This window comes from Diaporthe citri, assembly GCF_014595645.1.
Source record: "Diaporthe citri strain NFHF-8-4 chromosome Unknown scaffold_5, whole genome shotgun sequence".
NCBI lineage: Eukaryota > Fungi > Ascomycota > Sordariomycetes > Diaporthales > Diaporthaceae > Diaporthe > Diaporthe citri.
The window spans coordinates 3775322-3798203 of NW_025064850.1; the positions used below are offsets into that span (position 1 = coordinate 3775322).

The window sequence follows — 22882 nt, forward strand, 5'->3', positions numbered from 1 at the left end:
ATGGCGAGAACTGACAGATCAAGGAGCTTGCAGGGGGGCTCCACCCCTCCGTCTTGGGATCTTCCTTGCTCTGCAGATGGGGAGTGATTGCCCACCCATGCCCCTGGACGGTTCATCTCCACGAGTGGCTCCGGACCGCCAATGGCTCTTGTCTGCTTCGAAACTCTAACGAAACCTCCCAGTATCACCGGAGAGGCGTCGCTCTGCTCGACACACTGTGGCAATCAAATCAACCTTTTTTGCTGCAATACATACGTCTCGCAATCATGTCTGGGGTGAGTTCGCTCGTCATACGTGAATGCCACTTACTCGCCGTCGTGCTGTCAACGGGCGCCGGGCCCATCGATGACGGCATCTATTAAGCCTCGAACCTTGAGCAGCCTCTGCATTCTATCCTGCTGTCGGTCATGTGCGCATGCCCTGCGGCTGAAAGCTTTTCTCTCCCAAAGTCATGTCGGATGCCTGTACCCATCCCATGCATGTCTGCTCCTGCCTGTGCCCCATCCGGCCTCGAGGGGACGCGAAGGCGGGGAACGAGCCGTTGGAACAAAATGTCAAGACCGCATGTATGGCGGTGGAAATTGGTGGAGGCGCCCCATATGTGATAACACTTGACGCCTGATTCATCCCATCGGACATAGGCCAGCCCGTTGCTCGCATCAGCGGTCGGTTTCCAGTCAGTTGCAATAATAGCAGGCCGGCAGCACGTCGTCATGGCCTATAGCGGACCCTGGTATGGCCCAGGATGGAAGCTCAAGCAAGCTGCACAAGACAGAGTAAGAGGTCGCCCATGGGAGCGGGGCACCTGCCTTCAGGAACTCCTCCTGCCACCCCTCCACACCAACCCTAAAACCGGCGAGCAGCACGGGGTGGATGTGACACAGGTGACGATGCGACCGAGCCCACAGAGGTGTTCTTGACCTGGTGTGTGATAGGTTTGGGAGCGCAGTGCAGTGCGGTGCAGCGCATCGCAGCGCATCGCAGCGCATCGCAGCGCATCGCAGCGCATCGACTGTGCTGTGCTAGTACTATAGCGAGTGCACTAGCCACATGGGCACGGAGAAGGACGCGCAAATGTAGATAATGTCGCAGGTGTCACATGGCGGCTTGGGATGGGGGTGGTGCTGCAGCCGATACAACCAGATTGTGCAATGCACACAGAGCCCGCTCGCTGCGGGTCCAGAAACCCGTAATCCGGCAAGGAGCATACGAGTGCGACATCCCTCCACCCTTCCCCGGGCCGGCAAGGTTGGCTCACTGTGACCGACTGACCGAGTGAGTAAGTGAGTGACCTGCGGAATGCAGCAGAATGCGGCTTTCCTGCTCTCGACAAATTTGACACCACCACCACGACCGAAGTGGGCCCCCCCCCAACCCAACGCAACCAGACCCCCACCAGGGACCCCAGAGGTGCCGTAGCTAGTGCCAAGCTGCTGAGTCGTTTGAGCTGGACTGTCCCGGGGCGGGCTGCTCGAGGCAGGCCAACTCGTCGCTACACTGCTACATCGTAGTGCAGAAAAGAGAGCCCGAGTGGCGCCAGAAATGCTCCGACGCAGGTTCGTCCCTCAAGTACCTGCAGCTGCCAGGTGCGTCCAAAGTCTATTCGAGGCAAGCTTGCCCACAAGGTTCAGGCCGATGCGGAACCGGAACCTTAGTGTACCACCGTCAGGTTATACAGGCAAAGGGCCTGACGGACGGCACCCAGCTGATCCTGCGAATCCCCGATTTGCTGCTTAACCTTAAGCTACCCGCGATTCATACTCCAGGCCCGGCTCAGGCCAGGCAGGCCCGGCTCTGCCATCGTCGGGCTAGCAAGCCAGGCATCGTCTAAACTTCATCGATCGATTTGCTACTGTCGCCATCGTCGCCCGCTTCAATGTGTCCGCGTTTGGCCTCGAACCTCTAGTTCAGCCGAACATTGCCGAGCCGTGAAGCATGATGGCATGATGGCGTGGAGATGGATTGATGGATAGAGTAAAGGGCAGCTTGTGATCGGATGCTTTTCTCGTCAGCCCTCTTTCTTGGATCATTTCCTTTCCATTGATGGCGTTGCCCCCAGCCACTGTGACTGTGATAGTGGCCCGTCTTCATGCTCCTCAGCACTCGTCCGTGAAGCTAGCCACATGACTCTCCTTCCCTCTCTCCTGGGTAGAGTGATCCCTAGCTGGAGCTAGCTTGAAAGCTCGTGGGGTGTTTGTTTTGCCTTGCAGTGAGATATTCCGAACGGTTCACGGTTCAGGCTGCATTGATATCATGCAAGCACGAGGTCTGCCAGTCTGGTGCCGGAGTATCGCTATCGTCAAGCACCAGGAAGGTGACAGATACCAGGCTAGGCGTCGCAGGGGACCCCGGATCCCGGATCCCAGCCTCGCTGCTCGCAGCCAGCTGGGCCCGCTGTGCTCCAGACTCGCATGTGGACGCTGGGGGGGGGGGGCACAGCTGGCCCTAGCCTGGGCTGCCTGGCTGCCTTGTCTGCCTGTGTGCACTAGCATGCGGCCTCGACGCTACCGCGACAGGATATCAAATCACAGCGTGACCCCTCATGCCCGGAAACAAGTCCATCGATACCCCAGCACAAGCCATCGCTGCCTTGCGACGGTTGTCGGCAAAGTCTTCGCCTCACACGACATGCTGGTCGTACGTGGTATGCGTCAGGCGTCTTCCAACTCAATTAGATGAGGGGGGAGGGGGCTCGCCGTCATATCTTGGTTTGGAGGACTATCTCGACTGCCGGCCACGAGGGTGCCAAGGTAGTCACTTGAGACGACAACCCCGCGAACAAGAACTCAAGCCTATGCACGCTGATATACCCTCCATCAACCAGAGTATGCTGAGCACGTCGACGGCTGGCGTTACATCATTAGCACAAAAAACCTGGTCGAGCACACGCCAGCCACCGAGCCGTGCAGGGAGGGCATGATGTCGTAGTACCGTAGCGCAGCGGTATTTGGGCCCCAGAATTCCGCATTGCATCTGAAACGAAACGAAGAGGGGGGAGCACCAACGTTCCCGCGGCTGCGTTCCGAAAGTATGAGCTGACTCGGAAAGCCAATCGAGGATATCAATCAGGGTCTTCGAGCCGAATGGTGGCCTCTGAAAGTCTATCTCACCTTCTGCAGTCGCCTCTGAAGTTGGCATGCGTCATTGGAGCCAATTGAGCACCAAGTCTGTCGGGAGCAAGCCCAGCCGACGGCGATACTCTTATCAAGAGTCATTTGCCGCTTCGCCGTCAAACGCTGGCAGTCAGAGGCTATCACAGCCAACTTCTTGTTAATTAGCCTTCAGTATGATTCTGAACAGAGTCAGTTGTCTCGATGCAACTGAGGGCTTAGGGTCTGGTTCCCCGGCAGGCACAGCTGGATGTCTACCATCGTGGGCGACAGCTGCACGTCGCCAGAATGTCAAGCTCAGCCGCGCGTCCGAGGCTCCAATTGCCTGTGTACTTGGTACCCACCAGTTCGTCAGGCCGGGCACCTCGCCACACCTCCTCGTCCACACCGAACTTAATTCGTATTGCGCGTGTCAGTACCACAGACATCAAGCTTAACTGACGTGATGCGCACGTCCGTGGGGTTTTTGCTTCAGTCCTAGGATCCGGAGGCGTGTGAGTGAGTGGCTTCTTCCGCGCGGCTGTTGCCATTTATTGACACGCAGAGGCACTCCACTCACCAATATTTCCCCGCCCCGCCGACTCCTGTCCATCCCAAAGTAGAAACTCTCCGGCCGTATGACTGTCCTCGAACAGCAGGTGCTGCTTTGTCTCGTGGAGGTTTGACAGGCTGACAGCTGTCAAGACGTGCTAGCCTTGACGTGCCTTGACTTGCCTCGTCTTCTCGCTTCAACACATGGTGTACTGTACTGATTGTACTGTTCTAGCCCCACTCGCCGGCGTCAGGATGGCATTCCGCGCGCGGTGACCGCTGGGGCTGCCTGCCCCGTGACCATCCTCAAAACGCAATCGAGAAATCTCGAAGGCTATTATTGATGGGCCGCCAGGGATGGCCGTGATGGACCGCGTAATTTTATGTTTCGCACCGCGGAGATCAACATGAGCCGACGTCCTTCTGGTACCGCCGTTAATGTCGGAGCTGCTATTAAGACAAATCTTGATATCATAAGACGCCTGCTATAGCCTCCGTTAGGAAGCAATTCTTGACGGTTCAGGTACGTTGGCCCGCAGCCCTGGCCCTGCCAGCCAATGTCGGGTCGACCCTCTTTCTTTTGTGTGACATTGGGAGGAAATATTCGGCGCACCTAATCCCACTTGCTGACTTTTGCCTGCGACGAAGACTCGGGGGAGGGTGACTTCTGGATCCCAATACTCCGCACAGTTGCAAAAAACGGTGGCCTCCTGCATCCTGCGGCACCAGGCACATGTGCCTTGCATTTTGTCCGACGCGACGCCTTACCCCGAACGGCTAGGCCATCTGCAGCCGGCACTCGAGACAGCCCATCTCCGAGTTCCCACACCTTACCTAGGTACTTACGCACTTGTTGCGCAGTTTTGATTGTCCGCGGAGTTTTACTGCCAGAAGTCGACGAATCCCTACGACGAAGCCACGAGTAGTCGTCATCGCCTCTCAGGGGTCGACGGACTCTTCTCCTGACACTGATTCATCGCTCTCGCACGAGTTGTTGATCACTAGTTGCACCGGAGGTTGGGGGAGGCGACTGGTGCAGGATTGCCCTTGAAAAATGTGGTGTCAGGGGGCCGTGATCCGCGATCCCAAGCCCGGTTTCTGTCAAAATGGTATAATCCCTGAGTATATCCATCCGGGACGTTGGCGTCCTCGTCCCGAAGCTTGACCAACGTTCTCAATGGCTGAGCTGAAGGGGGCTACAGGGAATCTCCTTACTGACAGCTGCCAAGAGGAAGCAAGAGGGAAAGTTGTTGCAGCCATCATCAACACTTGAGTGCTGGCCCCACCGATGCACCAGCCAGGCTCCCGTTCCCCTGAAAGCCACTTCTCAACTGCAAAACATTCCTTCGCCTTGAGCTGAAGCATAAGTTGTAATCCGCCTGTCGATAGCGTGTTGCCCGACTTCGAATGGGCTGGCCCAAACGATGCGGATCGTGATACTTCAACGGCACTGTCACGCTCAGGTAGAGCATTTCCTACAGCAACGCCCACAGTGACCAGACCCGTCCAGCGTCGGCACTGAATTCATCAAGTCACTGGCTAGGTGGCTCTTGATGGAGCTGGACCGGATGGGCTGAAACTCACGCAGTGCTATGTAGAGGGACTTCTTACGAGTTCCCCTTTCCCATTTGTGGCGATCGCAAATGACATTAATTTCATTCTCGAGGGAGATCGTGGGGACGATTGCCTCTTTTCGGCCGACGTCCTCGTGTGGATTCATCTGTTCCCAGTCATCCGGCTAGGGTCAACTATGACCCACGGCCGAAACCATGGGAGCACCGCGAAAAGTGGATGGCTGGCAGGGAGTCGAGTTTCTAAGAAGTGGGTACTGGCATCATGCTGAATTGACTGCGACAGGGGGCCTGGGGCTTGCAGTAGCGGTGCGTTGATCTTGAATTTCGATAAACTCTGCCCGTTTGGTCTCGAGAGACGCGAAGACGGGAAATAAGGGATACTGCGCCTCGGCTCTATGTTCACTCGGGAGCCGCAGGAGAGTCAAGTTGTTATCGCTGTGCGTCTAGACAACGACTGCAGGCTGCCAATCAATTTCGCTCCAATTTAATGGGCGTCGCCAGGCACTGAGGGTTGAGTTCGAGTGCCGGATGACAGCGGCCGCTCCATCTAGTCAGGCGCCGGGCGCATGGTGAAAGCCTGCCGTTGACGCACAAAGCTGGCCAACGTGGGGTACCCACACCGAGGCCGTCGGTGTTCTTCGAAATGCGTCCCACTTCATCGTTGATAGCAAGCCCTCGCGATATCACTGATACAGAGTGTTGTGGTAGCAATGTGACGGGTTGGCAAGGTTCCGCGTCGTCTCGAGGCGATACAATGTGTGACCATGTCGGCTGCACTATCCCAGGCCAACGTCACCCCAGTCACGAGATCCAGTCGCAGCAGTGGCGTCCACTGTGGGTAGCAATTTTGCTGATGGCTCTACAAACCTGCTGGGTGCTGTGATACGCAGCCGGTAGGCTGAAGAAGCTCCTGGTTCAGAGGAGTCCACTTGTCTCGCTTAGATGTCAGAGTCAGTGCACAAATGGGGGGGTTTGTGATGAGTAGCCCAACAGTAGTATGTAGTGGCGTGGGATCAGCGGCGGTGAGTTGGTGGTGCTTGCCCTGGGGATGTTTTCCAGGGACGCAGCAGGTTTGCAATATCGGCGGCTTGCTCGGCTGAGGCAGCCTTCACTCAGCACAGCGGTGCTCGATTTAGGGCGTCCAGCCGGACCAGATGTGGCGCTTGTCAAGTGGAATCCGGGCCTGGGAGAGTGTGTCAGCAATCAATGTGATGCAGCCAGGGCAGGCTCCAAATGTGTGGTAGCGAGGTTCGGAGTTCAGAGGCCCTGCAAGGGTCTCGACGCCATCCAATACGACTCTGTGCAGTGCATCCTTGGGTACAGTCCACGTGTGTGTCGAGAGCCGGACTGGCACTACTGTTAGCATGGCACTCAGGTCCAGCCCCCCGCGTCCTTACCGAGTGCGGCAAGGTGGTGTTTGAACGTGGCAGAACGCGAAGGATAGCGGATATGGATGCCTAGAGGCAGCGAGGATGAGGGGACTCGACGGTTGTCGCCGCCGTCGTCGCCGACAGTGCAGAGAGGGGCGCTGTGGCTTGACACAGATTGTGCCCGATGCTTGGAATGTGAGAAATGACAGAGCCTAACAAATGCCCACAGGCAGTTGATCTCCGCGATCTGCCTGCTGCCCAGTTATTAGAGTTTGGAGGAGGAACGGCCGATCCCGAGAAAAAGCAAGTTGATGCCAGGTGCCTTCTGAGTTTGGCCAGCTGCCATTTGCCCAGGAGGCCAGGAGCCAGGAACCAGGACGGTCAGTCCTGGGCGTGGTCCACACACAGGTCCCCCAGCTGGCAGTCGCAGCCGTGCCCCACCTTCTGGCTCTTTCTCTGAGAGACCTCTACCTGGTGCATCTTGCGACTGCCACTCTTGTCTGGGCCTTGAGGCTTCACACGATCCATAATGCGGTCTAATGCATGAGCGAAGTTACGCTTGGGCTGAGTGAGTCTGTCACAGCATCCACCCAAACCATCGTCGACAACACCAACCACCTGCCCACCTGCCGTCACGTCGCCTTGCCTCGAGCCTGAAGCAAGAATAACAGAGCGACCACGATGCATTCTTTTTATACGCAAACCGCAAAGACTATCCCGCGCACCACCCCACGCACATCACACCACTCGACAATCCGTACACACGTATTATAATATACGACCATGCACCACATATCACAATATGGTCAACGCCAATCCCGGACGCCAATGCCCAAGCCAGCAGCAGCCATCCAATCGGCGCCCGCCGGCAAGCTTGACCCACTCACCCCACTCGCTAGAGCAACCGGTCCTGGGGCAGTTTGGGAGCTCAGCGAACAGCCCTGGGTCTAGCTGACGATCATACGGGCCCCCTCCTAACTTATAATACTAGCAGCAGGCGAGAGACGTGCACCCCGAGCATGCCGCCTCCCAGCAGTGCACTGCACAGAGCAAGCCTCTCCTTGGCCGCGTTTCGTTTCGTCTCCTCCAACGCACCCGGCCGGCCGAAAGCGCGGCACCATCGACCATGACAATTCCAGACGAGTTCATCACATCTCCAGCCCTCTGAGTGTGCACGGATGCGTCGCCTGTCCAGCCCAGCTTTGCTGTGAGAGAGTGTGTGTTCGTGTGTACTGTACCTGCGGCTGATGCATGCACCACTGTACACACGGACAAGCACCAACGTGAACGCTTCCTCCAGTGGCGGCAGGCTCATTGAGGCTAGTCAGGCACATTGCATTGCATTGCATCCAACGTCTCGCGGCTGCGGCGGCCGTCCAGCGCTCTGCCCAGTGCCCACTGCTGCTGGATGCAACCACATGTGCTGCGGATGCAACATCGCTGAAGCACGTGCGCCGACCAAAACATAACATGGCGACGCCACGAGTCGAAACAAGTCACTCGCTGTCAAGGTCGGAACGCCAGGGCGGGGAAGGTGCTTCTAGTTCGGCACCTCACTGCATCTCGAGGCTGCCAGTCACCTTCTCTTCCTCCCCTGGTAGCACTACAAGGACGTGGCCCACGAGTCACGATCGCCCCTTCGTCAGTCTAAGCAGTCTCGCGCAAATTGTCAAGCATCCGATTGACGACGTCCGAGACAGCGCTGTGCGACGATCGCTGCAGGGCTGGAGTGCCACTGCACGTGGGACCCATATCTGTTCGGCCGGAACAGCGCGGAGAGGTTCAGTAATGCTCTGACGGTACTGGCTTGCTGCCCGCGTTGTGGCTCCCAGCCAATCATATACCGCAACATCTCCACCCAAGTGAAACGAGGTCGAAACGGGAGTCGATGGCTGTTGGTCTCTGATGTGCCTGGCTGTTGCTACCTAAGTGGTTTGCAGTGGCTGGTTTTCCCACGCAGGCCTCCATTTTCCAACAAATTGGGTGCGTTCGGGCCCTAGCCAAACGTCTCTTTTTGTGCTGCTCATAATCGTGAAAATGTTCGCGGTCCTAGAACAACCATGGCACCCAATCGATATGGGGCTGCTTCGCCCGTGTTTCCAAAATCTCACCAGTCTGTCCGTATACGAACCGGGCCCACGCAAGATCGGGGCGCTGGGCGTGACTGGGCAATGTTCCCGTCACGCGGCCAACAATGCGGTCGACTAGACCCCTATTCTAGGAGCTCTGCACACACAGACCATGAGTTCGCAAGCCAACCCGTGGCTTGCCCTTGCAGTAGTGAGGTTGCACACTAATAACTTGGTAGGCTAAAATTGCAAAACACGACAAACAGGAGCCCAGATGCTTACAGACTACGGCATGCTGATCATCATCCTTAGTTGGCACCTGCTGCCATGTGCGAACGACATTTGTCGCCACCTCTTTTTGGTCCGATGCAACTCCGCTGCGTGCGGATGACGGCTCCCGCTTGTCCGTCGAATCGCATTTTCAAACCGCACGGAGGAATTCTCTAGCGCCCGTACCAAACCATCAATCGCCCAAGGACTCGCTCGCTGGTCGAAGTGCGTCTAGGCATGCTCCTGGACTCCCACGTTGCCATCCGCACGTCGGTTGAGAGAGCAACTGCGCAGATCATGGTTCAGGCTTGTAAATCTTTTGTCCGGCATCACGTTTCGCGGTACACGACCAAGTGGTGTTACCTCTTGAAACAATTCCCATTGCAATCGACCGATAATGAGATCACTTGAATACACAACACTACTGGAACACGGGTCCGGACACATCTCCGCGCGACCTGTGTTCCCGGGTGAAAAGTCGACTACTGCAGCCGTTGACCAGTCACATCTTCAACTTCAGACGCAGATATATCCCTGATCGATACCATCGACTCACCAGGGTCCCAGGCAAAAGCCCTTGCCTTCGGCCTGATATACCATTTTGGGTGAAAACCGCGGACTTCCGCCGGCTGGCAAAAGTCATCAACCTGGCTGTCAGCCTCGCAGCTGTTCCGTTCTCTCCTGGAAATCCAAGGAGAACACCAACGACGAACATTTTGCGAGTGATCTGCAGTGCGTGGGCTCGCACAATGCTGTCGTTTTGCGGGCTGCGTTGCGAAGCAAGCGTACACTACAACCCCCGTCGCTTCTTGCGTGTTACAGTAAAATTGAGAAGCCGCATGGCTCTTCGGCTTTGCAGAAGACATCCGTCAGCCACGATTCTGGATCTCGTTAAACGTAGTCGAGCAAGCTGGCAAGCTGTTCAATTCAACGCTATTCGCGGTCTTCCTTGGCACGGAGCAGCGCGTGCAATGTTAGGTGGTGGGGCATACTGCCCGATACTTTTGCAGCTCTCGGCAACGGGCCGAGTACCACAGATCTTTGTGGTTGGAACATCGCCGCCGGTCGCATTCTATACAGCAGATCTCATTACAGTGATTAGCCCGCCCTGGCTTATCAACAGGAATGGACCACGGGTGAACGCTTAATGCGTTATCACAGACTGAAGGCGCACGGCTCCGTACATGATTTCCTGTGAAATCGTTGTCATACTGCCATTTGGAACTGGCACATTGGCTCGAGGCTGCAAAGCAGACGTCACAGGTATTGGGGTGAGGCTCGCGATGCAGATTCCCGCGAATCCTGCAGGCCGACAGCGGAATGCATCATTTCTGCGATTTGTGTCGCGATAGCGCAGCCTCGATTGATTGTGCGAGATCTGTGCAATCCATCAGGGTGTTGGCGGTCCCACATGGCACTTGGGCTGACAGGTTCCACAGCAGACGGGTGTGCGCTGTGAGACTGCGCCAAACGCCCCATATGGACCGTCGGCTGAGGCTGAGATGTGGTGGTACCTTGGTCAGCGCTTCTGGTATCCCTTGGCAACCACTTCACAATGCCGGCTACCTTGGCCTGTTGCGAGTGTCACCGGAACCTGGCACCCGGAATGGTCCAGATCCTTCTTCCTGCATTCGCGAGTCCCGCTCGCAGTGAGGCCTACTAATGATTCCACCAGGTATCATCGCCATCAAGGTAGACGGAATATACCATGAAGACATCAAAATCGACTTTCAAATTGGTCTTAATAAGTGCTGACTGTAGATGTTCCAGTCGAAGAGCGGGTCAATTCTCGATCCTGGAGTGGGGACAGTGACAAGGACATCCTGGCTGGACCCAGATGTCGCCTTCATTTCAACAGAAAAAAAAAAAAATCGACTTCTCGGTATGCTTCCCGCTGTTTTTGCGGGTTGGCGCTTCCCCGATCAACCCATCTGATATTTTGCTTCACCACCTCCGATCCTCGGCTCTCACGACTCGACCGCATGAGAATCATTCTCGGGCCGGCTGCCAGAGAACCCGCGCCCACTGTTGGGTGCGATTACGTGTGGATCCCGTCGTGGATCTTATGGGAGGAGTCTGCCGTCTGCAGCTTGCTGTGCGAAGATGGGGTGCAGGCGGGGCTCGATGCAGGTTCAATCTGTCGGAGACTTCGAAGGATCATGCAGGCGAGCATCTTGAACGATCTGGTTCCTGGATTTAGATTTCCAGAGGATTTTTGTGTGGATTCCCTACAATACTTTGCAGCTGTTTTCACACGCCGCTGGATTTGAGCCATCCCGAGACGGGGGCTCCGTCGCAGCAAGTGCTGTGCAGATGTTGGCAGCAATCAGCACAGGAGATCCCTTCCACACATTCATCTGACAGTCGGTCCTCGAGAGGTCGGCACACGCGGCGCGCGCCTGTCGATAGCGACTCTGCGGCGAACTTTTTGGATTGGCGGCAATGGCATAAGCGGGTTGTGCGCTCAGACGCTGGGTCAACTCCAGCAACGTCCCTGAATTTTGCTTCAACGTTCAGCCGCGCACGGCCTGCAGACGCTCTGAACTGAATGGACCCTCCAACCTGCGCCGACCCTGCACTGCGGGTCTCGAACGCTAGCATTTCTCTTGCGACAGCACATATCTCTACACACGAGAGGAGTCCATTGCTGGGGGGTTTCGCTGGGTCGACGAGCGCACTGTTTCGCAACCTCAGGGGCGCAGTGGCGGAAGGGCACCCAGGAAATCAAGCTCGCTTGCTCGTCAGCATGGAGATATCTCTCTGCGTACAGACAGCCTGGCCTCATTCCCCGGCTACGTCCTTTGCCGAGACGTTGAGGCATCTCATCATCGGAGCCGGACCGCCTGAGTCTCTACGCGTCCCCACGCTGTTCGCCTGATCTTGATCGCTCTGATCTTCACTTCGCATAGCTGGCATTGCTCGCACGGGCGTGGGAAACTATGCTGGAAATCCTCTTCAGTTGACGACTGGATGGGCCGTCAGACCGTCCAGTGCCGGCCCAGCGCGCGGCTTTGCTTCAAGAGCTAGGCGTGCGAGAAGCTAACTGGACCGGTCACATCACAGGGGCTAGGCATCACCCATTTCGCAATACGATGACCCAACAACAGTGCGGCTTGTGGCGTCCGACGGAGAATCTGCGCTGAGTCCCAGTGGTTGGGCCGATGGTGTCGAACACACACTATGAGGACTACTCGCATCGAGGCAAGGCGAATATGTACGCTCGGATGGTGGGGCTGAAGGGACGACGCTCCTTGGCGGAATGCGGCACCCCCACGACCCCATGGCAGCAAGTGATCAGTCAACTCGCTGGCTGAGATATGCCACTATGGGTTTGTGGGCAAGGCAAGACAGCGCTCATCTGCGGCCTCTCTTGCATGCACATCGGAGATTCTTGCAGATCTTCATCCAAGTTAAGGATGTCTACATGGACCTCTCCAAGGCTGCGTATGATGCGCTTCACCCTGGGAAACCCCTCGCCGCCTGGGCTTGGCTGGCTCAGCCTGGGTGCGTTTGGACCAGCGAATGTGACGGGAGCTCGCCTGACAGAACTGGATGGTATCTCAAGGGGCAGAGCCAGGGGCATCAGGGACGATCTCGGTGACAGCTGCAGGTGGGTGGCTGTCATTCTCTTGGTGCAACAGTGACAGGGAAGGGTAGGAAGATTGACGACGGCAAGCCAGAGCATGTCGTTGCTCCATTCCCAGCCCATCACCTCTCAGCTGGCCTACTAGCCGTCTTGCTAATCTCGGGCATTACTTTTGGGTTCTGGCCTGATGATCCTACCGATGGAGGCATGGCAAATGAGATGGGCAAAGTTGTCATGCAGGTCACAGCATCCAGGCGACGGCATTGTCACTTGCGCCATACAGAGATGCTGGACCCCTTGAGCATCGGTCGCCCAAGCTGGGGCAACTAGCCTCAGCTAGCGTCCTCATTCTTGGTCGAGGCACGAATGCGAGAGCAAGAACGGTATCAAAACACGAAAGGCGTTCAAACGTCCGCCGAAACACACGGAAGGTAAACCCGACACTCAATCCGGTCTTCCCAAGTTTATTGAGCTCAGGTGCTGCTGCGACGGACATCCGACCTCCTGCGTCTGCTAAGCCGGAAGATTTTCTGTGCTATGGTCCATTTCGGCAGTGTGGCATGTCCAACGCCTGTCAATCAGGGCGCCGTCGTTTTGGAGTCCAGCAGGTATCAGACAGGCGGACCTAGGACGGGGTGTTGAGACACATGTAGTCCATTACAAAGATTTAGGATCGACAACGACGACCTCACCACATTCAAGCAAGCCAGTAATTCGACGGATGCTAACAATAGCAATGGCAACGGCTTGATGAGCTGGTCCCTGGAGCTGAGGTGTGCGACCTGAGGTGCGACTGAGACTGGTTTCCCCTTCGGGAAATCATCAAACACCAGCCTGTCTAACTGACCAAGAAAATTAAACTTTGGTGGCGCATGTGCTCCATGCCTACCAGATGTGGTCAGAAGTATGTAATTGTTTAACTGCATGTATTCGTTACGAGCAACGGCCCATGGGCGGAGGATCAATTTCCCTGCTCTGCCTGTCCCCATTTGTCCCCGGAGCCCTCAGATCCGTTGACAGCCCGCCACATTTCCCAATCCGTCACATCTCCCAACGCGACACATCGAGTAGAGAGCCCCATCTCCCCATTCTCCCCCTTCCCATCCCAGGCGAGAGGTTCGCGAATCTGCATGAACCAACAGTTTCATAAATAGGAAGCGGAAATACCGACACGGCGGTAGGCGGGTTTTCTCTGGAGCAGCTGTCAACGGGTCCCCCGGAGATGGGCCTGTCATCAGCCCTCCAAAATCCCCGCGCCGTGCCGCGGCAAACGTACTGTGTCAACATATACGTCAGCCGTCCAACGCGGTAGCGAGCACGAAGGGGAGAGGGGCCAGTGGCTGTGCCAACAAGCTCAGCAGGGCAGAGAGGGCCGTCGGGTAGGTGAAGAGCTCCATGAGTACCGCGCCTCGCGGAGCCGGCGGGAGCATGTTGGCATGTCCGGCACCTACGAGATGTGCTGATAATGTGGACACCCCGGAGGCGAGTGTGATTGACGTCTACTTTGGGACTGGCAATGGAGTTCTTCCTCTCTGCGCCACGCGGCCGTTCTTTGTGATACGCGTATTCGCATGGGCAGACAGTCAGAGCTGGGGCCAGTCGCATCATCATCTCCGCAAGGTTCACTGCACATCACGCTTGAGGAAGGGGCGGCGGCGGCGACGGCGGCGGCGGGTGGCAGGGGGCAGCCAGGGTGACGAGGCTGGAGCATCTTTTTTTTTTCCTTCCAGACAAATATTGCTCGAGAATCTCCCTACACGAAGGCGGGCGGCCTTGGCGGAGATCAACCCGTCAGTGACAACGGCATCAAGTCACTCTGTGAGCAAGGCCCTGGCCGACGAGGTCCATCGACAGCTCGGACGAGATGTTGTTTTCTGGCGCGACGTATCCACCGCCGAGCCGGGACCCTGGATATTGGGGCGGGCCACCCATGCTATTTTGGGCGGTGAGAAGCTCCTGTGGGGGGAGGCTGGGTTGGAGGTGTTTCGCCCGAAATTAGCCAGAGTACGGGGGCAGAAGCTGTGTCTCCCTGGGCCTGTGTCTCCCCTGCCGGCCTGCCAGCTTCGCATCGACGGCCTGTGGGGTCCCAAACGGGGTCCCAAACGGGGTCCCAAACGGGGGGACCTGAGAGGGCCTGGCATCGGAGAATAGTCGCGTCTGGTCGAGGTGGGTGAGCTGTCGAATCGGGGGACCTCATTTCCAAGATTGAAGGATGACTTGCCTCTTTCAGGTGAGCCTCCTGTGCGCTCCTGATTTATTAGTGGCGCATCTGTCAACAACGCGGCTCTCACGCCATTTTGGTGCCCTTCGGCTGAGAAGACAGTTGGGACCAGGGGTGTGCCCCTCCCCGACTGGCGATCCCGGCGACGCTCCCGTTCTGTCACCCCCCGCATGATCTGCACGTGTCCGGATTGCCTTCCGGTGGTAATGGTTGGCACATTTGATCGCGGGCCTGCTCTTGCTTCCCCCCCCCCCCCTTCGGCTTTTCTGTCAGAAAGCTTGATGAGCGCCTGTCCGTTGGCCCGCTGTCATAGTCCCTCGCCTACAGCGCCAAATGCTCTGCCTGCCATACCATACCATACCGCATCGTACCATGCGATACTCTATCTCATGCCATGCCGTGCAGACGCGAGGATTGCGCCTTGTGTCGTGGGCAGTCCGTCGCGGCCTCTCGCTTGCATGGTCTCCCTCGCCAGTGCCTCTCGGCTCGAGCTGAGTAGGAGGATCGGCCCACGACTCAAGATGTCCTGGCTGATCTCGGCTCACCGCAGATAAAAGCGTCCCGACTTCAGATAACCCGTTTGGGCACTTGACACGGACAGCCTCCGGCAACCACGCACAAGGAAGCACTCGGACAAAAACTGCCTTCGGGAGACTTGCAGCTCCCTTGCTTTCCCCCCTGCCACAACGCCACCACACAGTCTGCTGTACCACACGATGTCCTCACACGGCTTTTGTCGAGGCTCCACAGCTTCGAGAAGCATCCGAAGAAGCTTCAAATGGGCGTGGAGACCTCTGAGTGGCCCCTTGACCCTTCGTCATCATCCTCGTCGGTCCACCTGCACTGCTACGCTATGACGGACAGATGACAGAGTCGACTTTTGCTCCCATCGAGATTAACTAGCGAAGTTGAAGAAATGGGGTTGGCCAGCAAAAGGGGCATGACCTGGGGGCCGCTGGGGCCATCACAGAAGCTGTGGGCGAGGCTGCAAGTCGTGATGCCCTTGGCGTGCGTGATACATCGCGAGAGCACCCCGAGACTTCGGCACGCAGAGAGACAGGGAAGGAGAGAGAGATGCTCCCAGTGACGCGATGTTTTGGCGCGCTGCACCCGAGCGCTCAGTCGCGCTGAATTGTAAGTCCCCGACTCGCTGGCCCCCATCTACATTGAGTTTCGGGTCTGGCGTGCCCGGAGCTTCGAGTGAGCCCCCGCCCGCGCCGCACCGGGCTCGCGTTGACTCGACAAGACTGGCAACTGGCAAGTACATGGTATAGTGCGACAAAAAGCTTGAACGGCCGGCCCACAACATTGGCAGCCGCTGCAGCTCACAAAACTCTAATCGCTCGAGGCGAGATAGCCGCAGCCGCTTGATAACAAACAGCGCCCTAATGCAGCATGTGACGCCGAGCTGCTGCGAGTCCAAACCTTGAAAGGCGGGTTCGCTGCGCCGTCGCCATCCGTGCTGCTGCATGCAGGTGAGCATCAGGGCGCTCGCGCTGCTTGCCCCGGATCCTCACAACGCCCCCAGTCGACGCTCGGGGGGGCCAGACAGAGTCGCAGAGGGCAGGGCTAGCGGCTCGGACGGCCGGGGTTGGCAGAGAACACGGTCTCGACGGGATGCTAATCCGGGGGCGCGGGGAGATCTCGACGCTGGACGCATGCCAATCAGGCAGTCAGGGCATCATCCCATCCTTCGCCTGCAGCAGTACTGAGCGTGCAGGCCTAGCATGGCAGACAGACCAGATGGGCGTTTCTCGTGCTGCCGGCCCACTTTCCCAGTGCCGCAGCGTGCCACTGCGTGCTACATAGTACATGCCGACAGCCAAGTGGCTCCGGGGAAGGCAATCCGCATGCCAGGGCTATGCACAATCTGCGGCGATCTCACGCGAGTTAAACAGCTCCTGCATGCGGCTGCTGCAGGTTGGAAACAGATCATGGGCAGCGGGCACTACGGGGCGGCGAACATGCTCTTGCTAGTGCTGGCTGCTGCTGCTGCCCTGCCGCCTCGCTGACTCGGATCGGCTGGACTCGACTCGAATCGACTCGGCCGACGACGGATGTCGAGTCCAAGTCAGGAGGGGGGGGGGGGGGGGGGTAAAGGGCAGAGGGAAGAGGAGGGGAGCGATACTCGTGGCTGATGTACTACGGTACAGTCCCTGCGGCCATTGTTTGGGTTCATGTCACTCGCATGAAGCGGCGGGCTGCAAGCGAGGTCGGTAACTGGTTGGCCACAGATGGGCGAGGATGCCACCGCGATGCGATGCGAATTTTAGGCTTTCTGCGCGCCAGGTGCGGCAGGGAACATGATGCGATGATGCTCGCCAGGGGACTTGGCCGTCGATCCTCGCGGGCGTCGCTAGGTGCTCCCTGTGCCCACGGGCGCGACCAGCAGGGCGATACAACGCCAGCCTCAAGCCTTGCCGCCCGTTTCCCATCAGCGCCCATCACTGGACAGCAGCGACGCCGGTCCAGGCCCGGCTTGACACATAATCAGCCTATTCTTTCACCTGTGCGGGCCATCCGATGGGAATGAGATGCCTGTGCCCTGCGAGGACCAGGTACTTGAAGTAGAAGTGGGAGATGTGGTCGGGGAACACCCCTGGGCGAGCCTCTTCTCACTCCTTTGACGAGGTTGAATGTGTGTGTCTGGAACGCACGCCATCATGGTCCATTGAATTCCAGCGCGAGGGCTTGAACCATGCTATTGCTGATCCGGCGACGGGCCCTGACCAGAGCGGGCTAATCCAGGCCCGCAGGCACGGCCAGCCTTGCCTCGCCTCACCACACCACACCACACTACACTACCACTACCACTGCCACTACCACTATCACTACCACTGCATCGCAGCCCACACACGGCTGGTCCATTTCCCCGGGTCCAGCCACCATTGCAAATCACCGCGGGACGACTCTCACAGAAACCTGGCTCGTTAGGGGATCGCCGCCGGGCCGGCATCTACTTATCAAACTACCGAAGTTGGCGCTGGTTTTATTTGACTCGTCATCTCCAGGCTCTCGGCCGCCATGCGGTCCCCGAGCCCTGGGATGCAGGTCGCGTCTTCCCCGTGTCCCCATCAGCAGCCATACCCTCGTTTCACCACACGGGGAGGGCTCCCAGCGTCGGCATTTCTTCGTGTTGCAACGGGAAGCTTGACGAGAGATATCCCTCTGCCGAGACGAGGCAACATAACGTAGTCAGTCCGGCACGGGCGCGTCTGTCGCATGCCTGAAGGGGGCGAAAACTCAGAGAAAATCAGCACGATAGACTTTTTATGACAACATGACTAAGTAAAAGGCCCCCCCGGGGGGGGGGATGGCCAGTCAGGACGATACCAGACGCCAGCTGCCTGCGGTATGCAGGAACGACTGATGCGGGCTTTGACGGGCTTGGTTTGTGGCGGCGACGCCCTCGCCAGACGTCGATACCGTTTTGGATAAAGCCATACATGCCTTGGCTGTTTACGGGATAGAGTTGTTGATGAACCATCACGAGTCGTCAATGATGCCAAGGCAATGTGAGTTCGTCCTGTGGCTGCGTCCAAAATCGCGCAATACGCCCTGTCTCGAAACCAGCAACCTGCCGGTGTGTTATTCCCGTCACCTCTCCATTCTCCACACTCCCAGACAATGAATCTTGCCCCTAGTGCGTGCGGTGCAGGAGATGGTTGCGTTGGCGTGGGGAACTACATTACGTAGTGGAGGTGTTCGTGTCAGCGTCTGGACTAGAGCGGCATATGTTAAAACTTCCGGTCTCTCTGCAGCGCACAGACGGGCTCCCTTGGGCCATGGGAAACAAACAAAGAGGTCTAACGCAGTTCCGTTTCCATCCAAGTGGCATCGTAGCTCGCGCAAACCAGTATGGGCTATCCAAGCACGAGAGGCTGAACTAAAAAAGAGACGGGGCGCGGCAGTCCGCTCGGGGACTGCGCGTCCCGTTGGTGGTCAGGGGGGGGGGGGGGGGCGTGATAGGGGCGTGATGGATTGATGATGGATGATGAGCTTGCGGTTCGGCACATCATATCACAGCCTGGTGATCAACGTGGCCCAGCCAGACACGGCATGGTCTCGACGGCGTCAGGGGTCGTCTCACGAATCCTCTTCGGGGTCCTTGACAGCTGTTCATCAGATGGGCCACGGTCGTTGGATGTGCCGGTCAGTGCTCGTGTCATTTCAAATTCACGAGTGAGCATGGTGACTGCGGCCACGCCGGCTGCCACTAGGGGCGGTCTCAAGTCTTCGCTTGCGGCTAGAGCCTGGTGGGATACGGGATGCCACTTTCCTTGAGCATTCGGATGGATTCAAATGCATGCTGGAGGGACTTTTGGCAAAGTGGATGTAATCAAGCCCGAGACGAGATGTGTCATCGACGTCGACGATGTTGGTTAGGACATGCTCGTATCTTGAGACGTGAAGTGTGCGCAGAAGACAGAGTCGAGAATGGGTCTTGAAAGTGACTCGGGACGAGGTTGAAACTTCTCCACAGCGCCGTGGACTTTGCTTCACGTACGTGCTTAACAAATCGCATCGAAAAAATCCAATTGTCCATTCAGATGGCTGTTTCGATATTGATACATACCTAAGAATCTTGCTGAGACGCTGGCGGAGACGTAGAACTAATCGCCTTTGAACCATGTTACTCGCAATCACTTGCAGTTCGGGGAACTCTAGCAGAACCAGTCTTCCACGCCCAGGTGAACCTGTACAGCGGTTTCCCAAGTATTCTTCGTTGCCTTGAAGTGCGTAATGTGAAGCTCTTGTGAAGGCAGTGGCCGTTTGATTCGCAGATCACCTCTTGATTAACAGCCAGGCGAATTCTTCTCCCGACTCGACCCGGATTCAGGATATGGAGTCCCACTAAGAACGTGATTCAGAGCCGTTGGGCGCATCTCACGAGCGTTCCTGAATTGCAAACCAATGTTAGGCCTGATACCATCCGTAGAAGTCGACAACTGTAGCCTGACCACTCGTGTGGTGAGCATTCCTCTCGGGACAGCCCTGACCCAACATGGCCCCCAACGATACCAAGGAGTATTATCGAAGGAGCTGCTTGCCGTCACACAGGCTCACATGAGCTGAATGGCACGTGGCTGGTACCTGGATTCTTCGGGTCACAGTGAGACCATTATCGTGGACCAAGACATCACGTGTTGTTAGTCCCGTATAGGGCCGGTGCTGTTGTTGTTCATGCAGGCATCCGACGGCCTCCTTCTGGGCGGCCAGGCCAAAAGTTCCGAACAGACGGGTGGCACACCCTACTCTGTTGGCGAAGATGAGTCTGGCAACCCACCGGAGATTTGACTGAGTCGAAAGGGTGTGTTTCATCACACGAAGATGATGCGTGACGCACATGACTGAAGTTCCAAGACGCAGCGAGAGAAATGATCGATCCAACACGACCGGCTAAGTCGTAGGCATCGGCATACTCGCCTCGACTCCTTCTCGACAGCAGCAGGTGAGGTATCACATTTGAACCGGAAGGGCCCGCTGCAGCGACAACGTATATATCCCTTCAGGCCGTGATTGCGGCCTCAAATCGTCGTGTACTATGCACCACCTCCGGAAAGTTTAGCCGTGCCGCCAATCCCACACGCGAATGACAGGCCCGAAAAGGAAGTGCTGATACGAGCCGCGGGTGGCAAGGTCGACTCGCCCTGCATAGCTGGCAAATCCCGCTACAAGCATGCAGCGCGGCGGCACGTTGGAGGGAGGAGAGCTGGTGGGAACAGAGTACCCTCGCCGCCAGCGCCATAATTCTGTGACGAAGCCGGCGAGCAAAGATGGCAGCCCAGCCCGCCTCGTCCGCCACGCCTGCCTGACATAGCAAGAGCCGTGGTGCCGTTGAGGTCGTCCACCGGCGATTGGTGCTCGGTAATCTGAGATCTGGCGCTTGTTCGATCCAAACGGTCATCGGTGTGGTAGCGGGCGTATGCTTCCGACCGGACAAGACTTGCTCCTCTCCCTCTCACTGCTGCAATACAGACAGACCTGCAGGTCGCAAAGATCCCGGGAAGCAGGGTCGGGCAGAAAACCGGTTGGACGCGCGAGAACCCGGTGTGGCAGCTAACGCGGGAGCAGGGCGACACGGGATACGAAGGCGCGCAGGGCAGGGTGCAGACGAAAATGACAAGTTGAGGCAGAAGACGCCAGAGAAGCCTGACGGATGAGGATGTGATAGTTGATGAGTTGCGGCTCCCCCTTACATGGCGGGCTCTTATGGGGAGAGTGCAGCCGGAGAAGCAAAGGCCCTGATTGTGTAACCTGCCATAATTAGCTGAGATTGTGATGCACTGCAGGCGGTTTCGACTTTCATAACGGTGATTGATCTGCTGCGCTTGCAACGAGACACGCAGACACGCAGCCACCATCGAACCTCTTGCAGCTCACAAGACAACCAGAGTGACATCCTATGAGGCGGTCTGCAAGGCCAGCATCCCACGACCGGTTCAGGGCGCCTGCATCCGGTAGCGCGATCCATACACATCTCTCGGAAAGAAGCATGGCTCGGCGAGTCTGGTTCTTGGAGACGCCCACATCAATGCCTGCGGAAGAGGACATCTGACAGGTGAGAAGCGACGAAAGCTGCGTATTCACACTCAATGCCAGGCGCCACACCAAACGGTGTGCAGCGGGAATAATCCTCCTGCTGGGCCCATGCTCCCATACTGTGACCGCTGGCATGAGATGCAAGGGCAGAATCGTGCAGGAGTAGCGCCAGGCTCACCTGCAACAGTCCCAATAAACTGACAGGTCGGAACTGAAGGTTGTACTTGACTTTGCTTTTCACCCCCGATGGCTCCTCGGTCGCCCGTCTTCGGCCGTCGCATGTGAGTTGTCAGAATTGGAAATCGGAGAGGAGAGACTTGATGCAAGGTAACTGCTTCGTACCGATACTTCGGTAGTTTTTATGAGAAAAATCCCATATGTATTTGGAACTCTCTTGAATTGCAAAACGGATGGAGGAAAAAGAGTACGTCGCGGATTATGCACAAACCCGATCAGTCGTTGCAAACATGAGCCTCCGCTCCCGACTGAATGGGTCTGCATAGGTCCCGGTCCAAGAATAACCACACCGTGACCCCTTCATTTGCGGTGAACTGAGAAATGATCGGTCCCGAGGTCCTCGCCTGTGACACGTCGGTGCCGGTCAAAGGACATAACCGTGCCGCTCCTGGCAGCTTTGCGACTGGCCGACCTTAGACTCGCCAGACGCAAGCTGCTGAAGTCACCAGAGTCCTCGTTCCTGCAAAGCTATCCAGCCCTGGGGTAGTTGGTCATGATAGTCAGCAAGCTGGCGAAGGATATTCCTTGTTTGGAAGACACCATGATGCCGAATCAACTCTGCATATCGTAGACAGTCATGCTGCAATGTTGGAAGAGGCTGACTGCCCGCGGACGGAGTGAAGCTGCCCTCCCTTATCAACCACTTGGTAGGTGAGCTGAATGAAGTTGATTCCTGCCACAATGTGTGACTACTGTGAATCTTCAGAATCATCCTCGGCAAAACGAAAAAAAAATGCGTACACTCCTGTACTTCCGAGGACGTCGCGGGCGAGGCAGCGACGCGAAGCGAGGGTCTTAGGTCGTGTAGGTTCGAACGGTGATGACGAACTTGCGCCTCACTGCCACACGACGTTCACGACTGGATTGAGTGCATCCATCTTCGCTTGCTCAGGCACTCCTCCGCGCACTCGGTATACGTCTGAGCTTTCCGAAGCCGCGTCTTTGTGGGAGCACTGCTGGTTGCGTTTGTGGTCCATTTCTGCACAGAGGACTTCGCCTGAACAGCACGCCAGCCGGAAAAGCTGGCTCGAAGTCATGACAGCCAGGTGAAGGTACTCATAGCCAGGCGACGGCCAACAGCTGCCATTGTAATCAAGAATAGTCGTGAGATATGCAAGAAAGGCGCTTTCCTCCTTGCCACCTGCGACTGTGGTCTGTACAGACACGGGAGCTGCGTACTTCGCTGGTACAGGCTTCGTCAGACAACTTCCTGTCGTGACCAGCCGCAACATCTCATTTCTGTAATCACTCACACCTCCAGCACTTCACGTGTGCCATTCTGGCGAGGGTGTGAGTCTGGTGAGGGTGTCAGTCTGGTGTCTCTTGGGATGGAATTGCCAATTTTCTGATCTGAGGGCTTGATCAGGGGCT

General features: G+C 57.1%; 3 protein-coding genes across 3 annotated transcripts; 1 reads left to right on the forward strand and 2 right to left on the reverse strand.

Moving 5' to 3' along the window:
* Positions 1–6347: 6347 nt before the first annotated feature.
* On the reverse strand, positions 6348–7113 carry INS49_011656 (uncharacterized protein; the record flags this gene model as incomplete). The annotated part of the gene is made up of 3 exons (XM_043172369.1): positions 6348–6562; positions 6613–6836; positions 6992–7113. The coding sequence occupies 3 exons, from the start codon at positions 7111–7113 to the stop codon at positions 6348–6350; spliced, it is 561 nt and encodes a 186-aa protein (XP_043024114.1).
* A 6619-nt stretch (positions 7114–13732) lies between these two features.
* Positions 13733–13973, forward strand: INS49_011657 (uncharacterized protein; the record flags this gene model as incomplete). Its single annotated transcript, XM_043172370.1, has 2 exons — positions 13733–13801; positions 13872–13973. The coding sequence occupies 2 exons, from the start codon at positions 13733–13735 to the stop codon at positions 13971–13973; spliced, it is 171 nt and encodes a 56-aa protein (XP_043024115.1).
* Positions 13974–22347: 8374 nt separating this feature from the next.
* INS49_011658 (uncharacterized protein) lies at positions 22348–22789 on the reverse strand (the record flags this gene model as incomplete). The annotated part of the gene is made up of 2 exons (XM_043172371.1): positions 22348–22694; positions 22765–22789. 2 exons carry the CDS (start codon positions 22787–22789, stop codon positions 22348–22350), a joined length of 372 nt encoding a protein of 123 aa, XP_043024116.1.
* Positions 22790–22882: the final 93 nt, after the last annotated feature.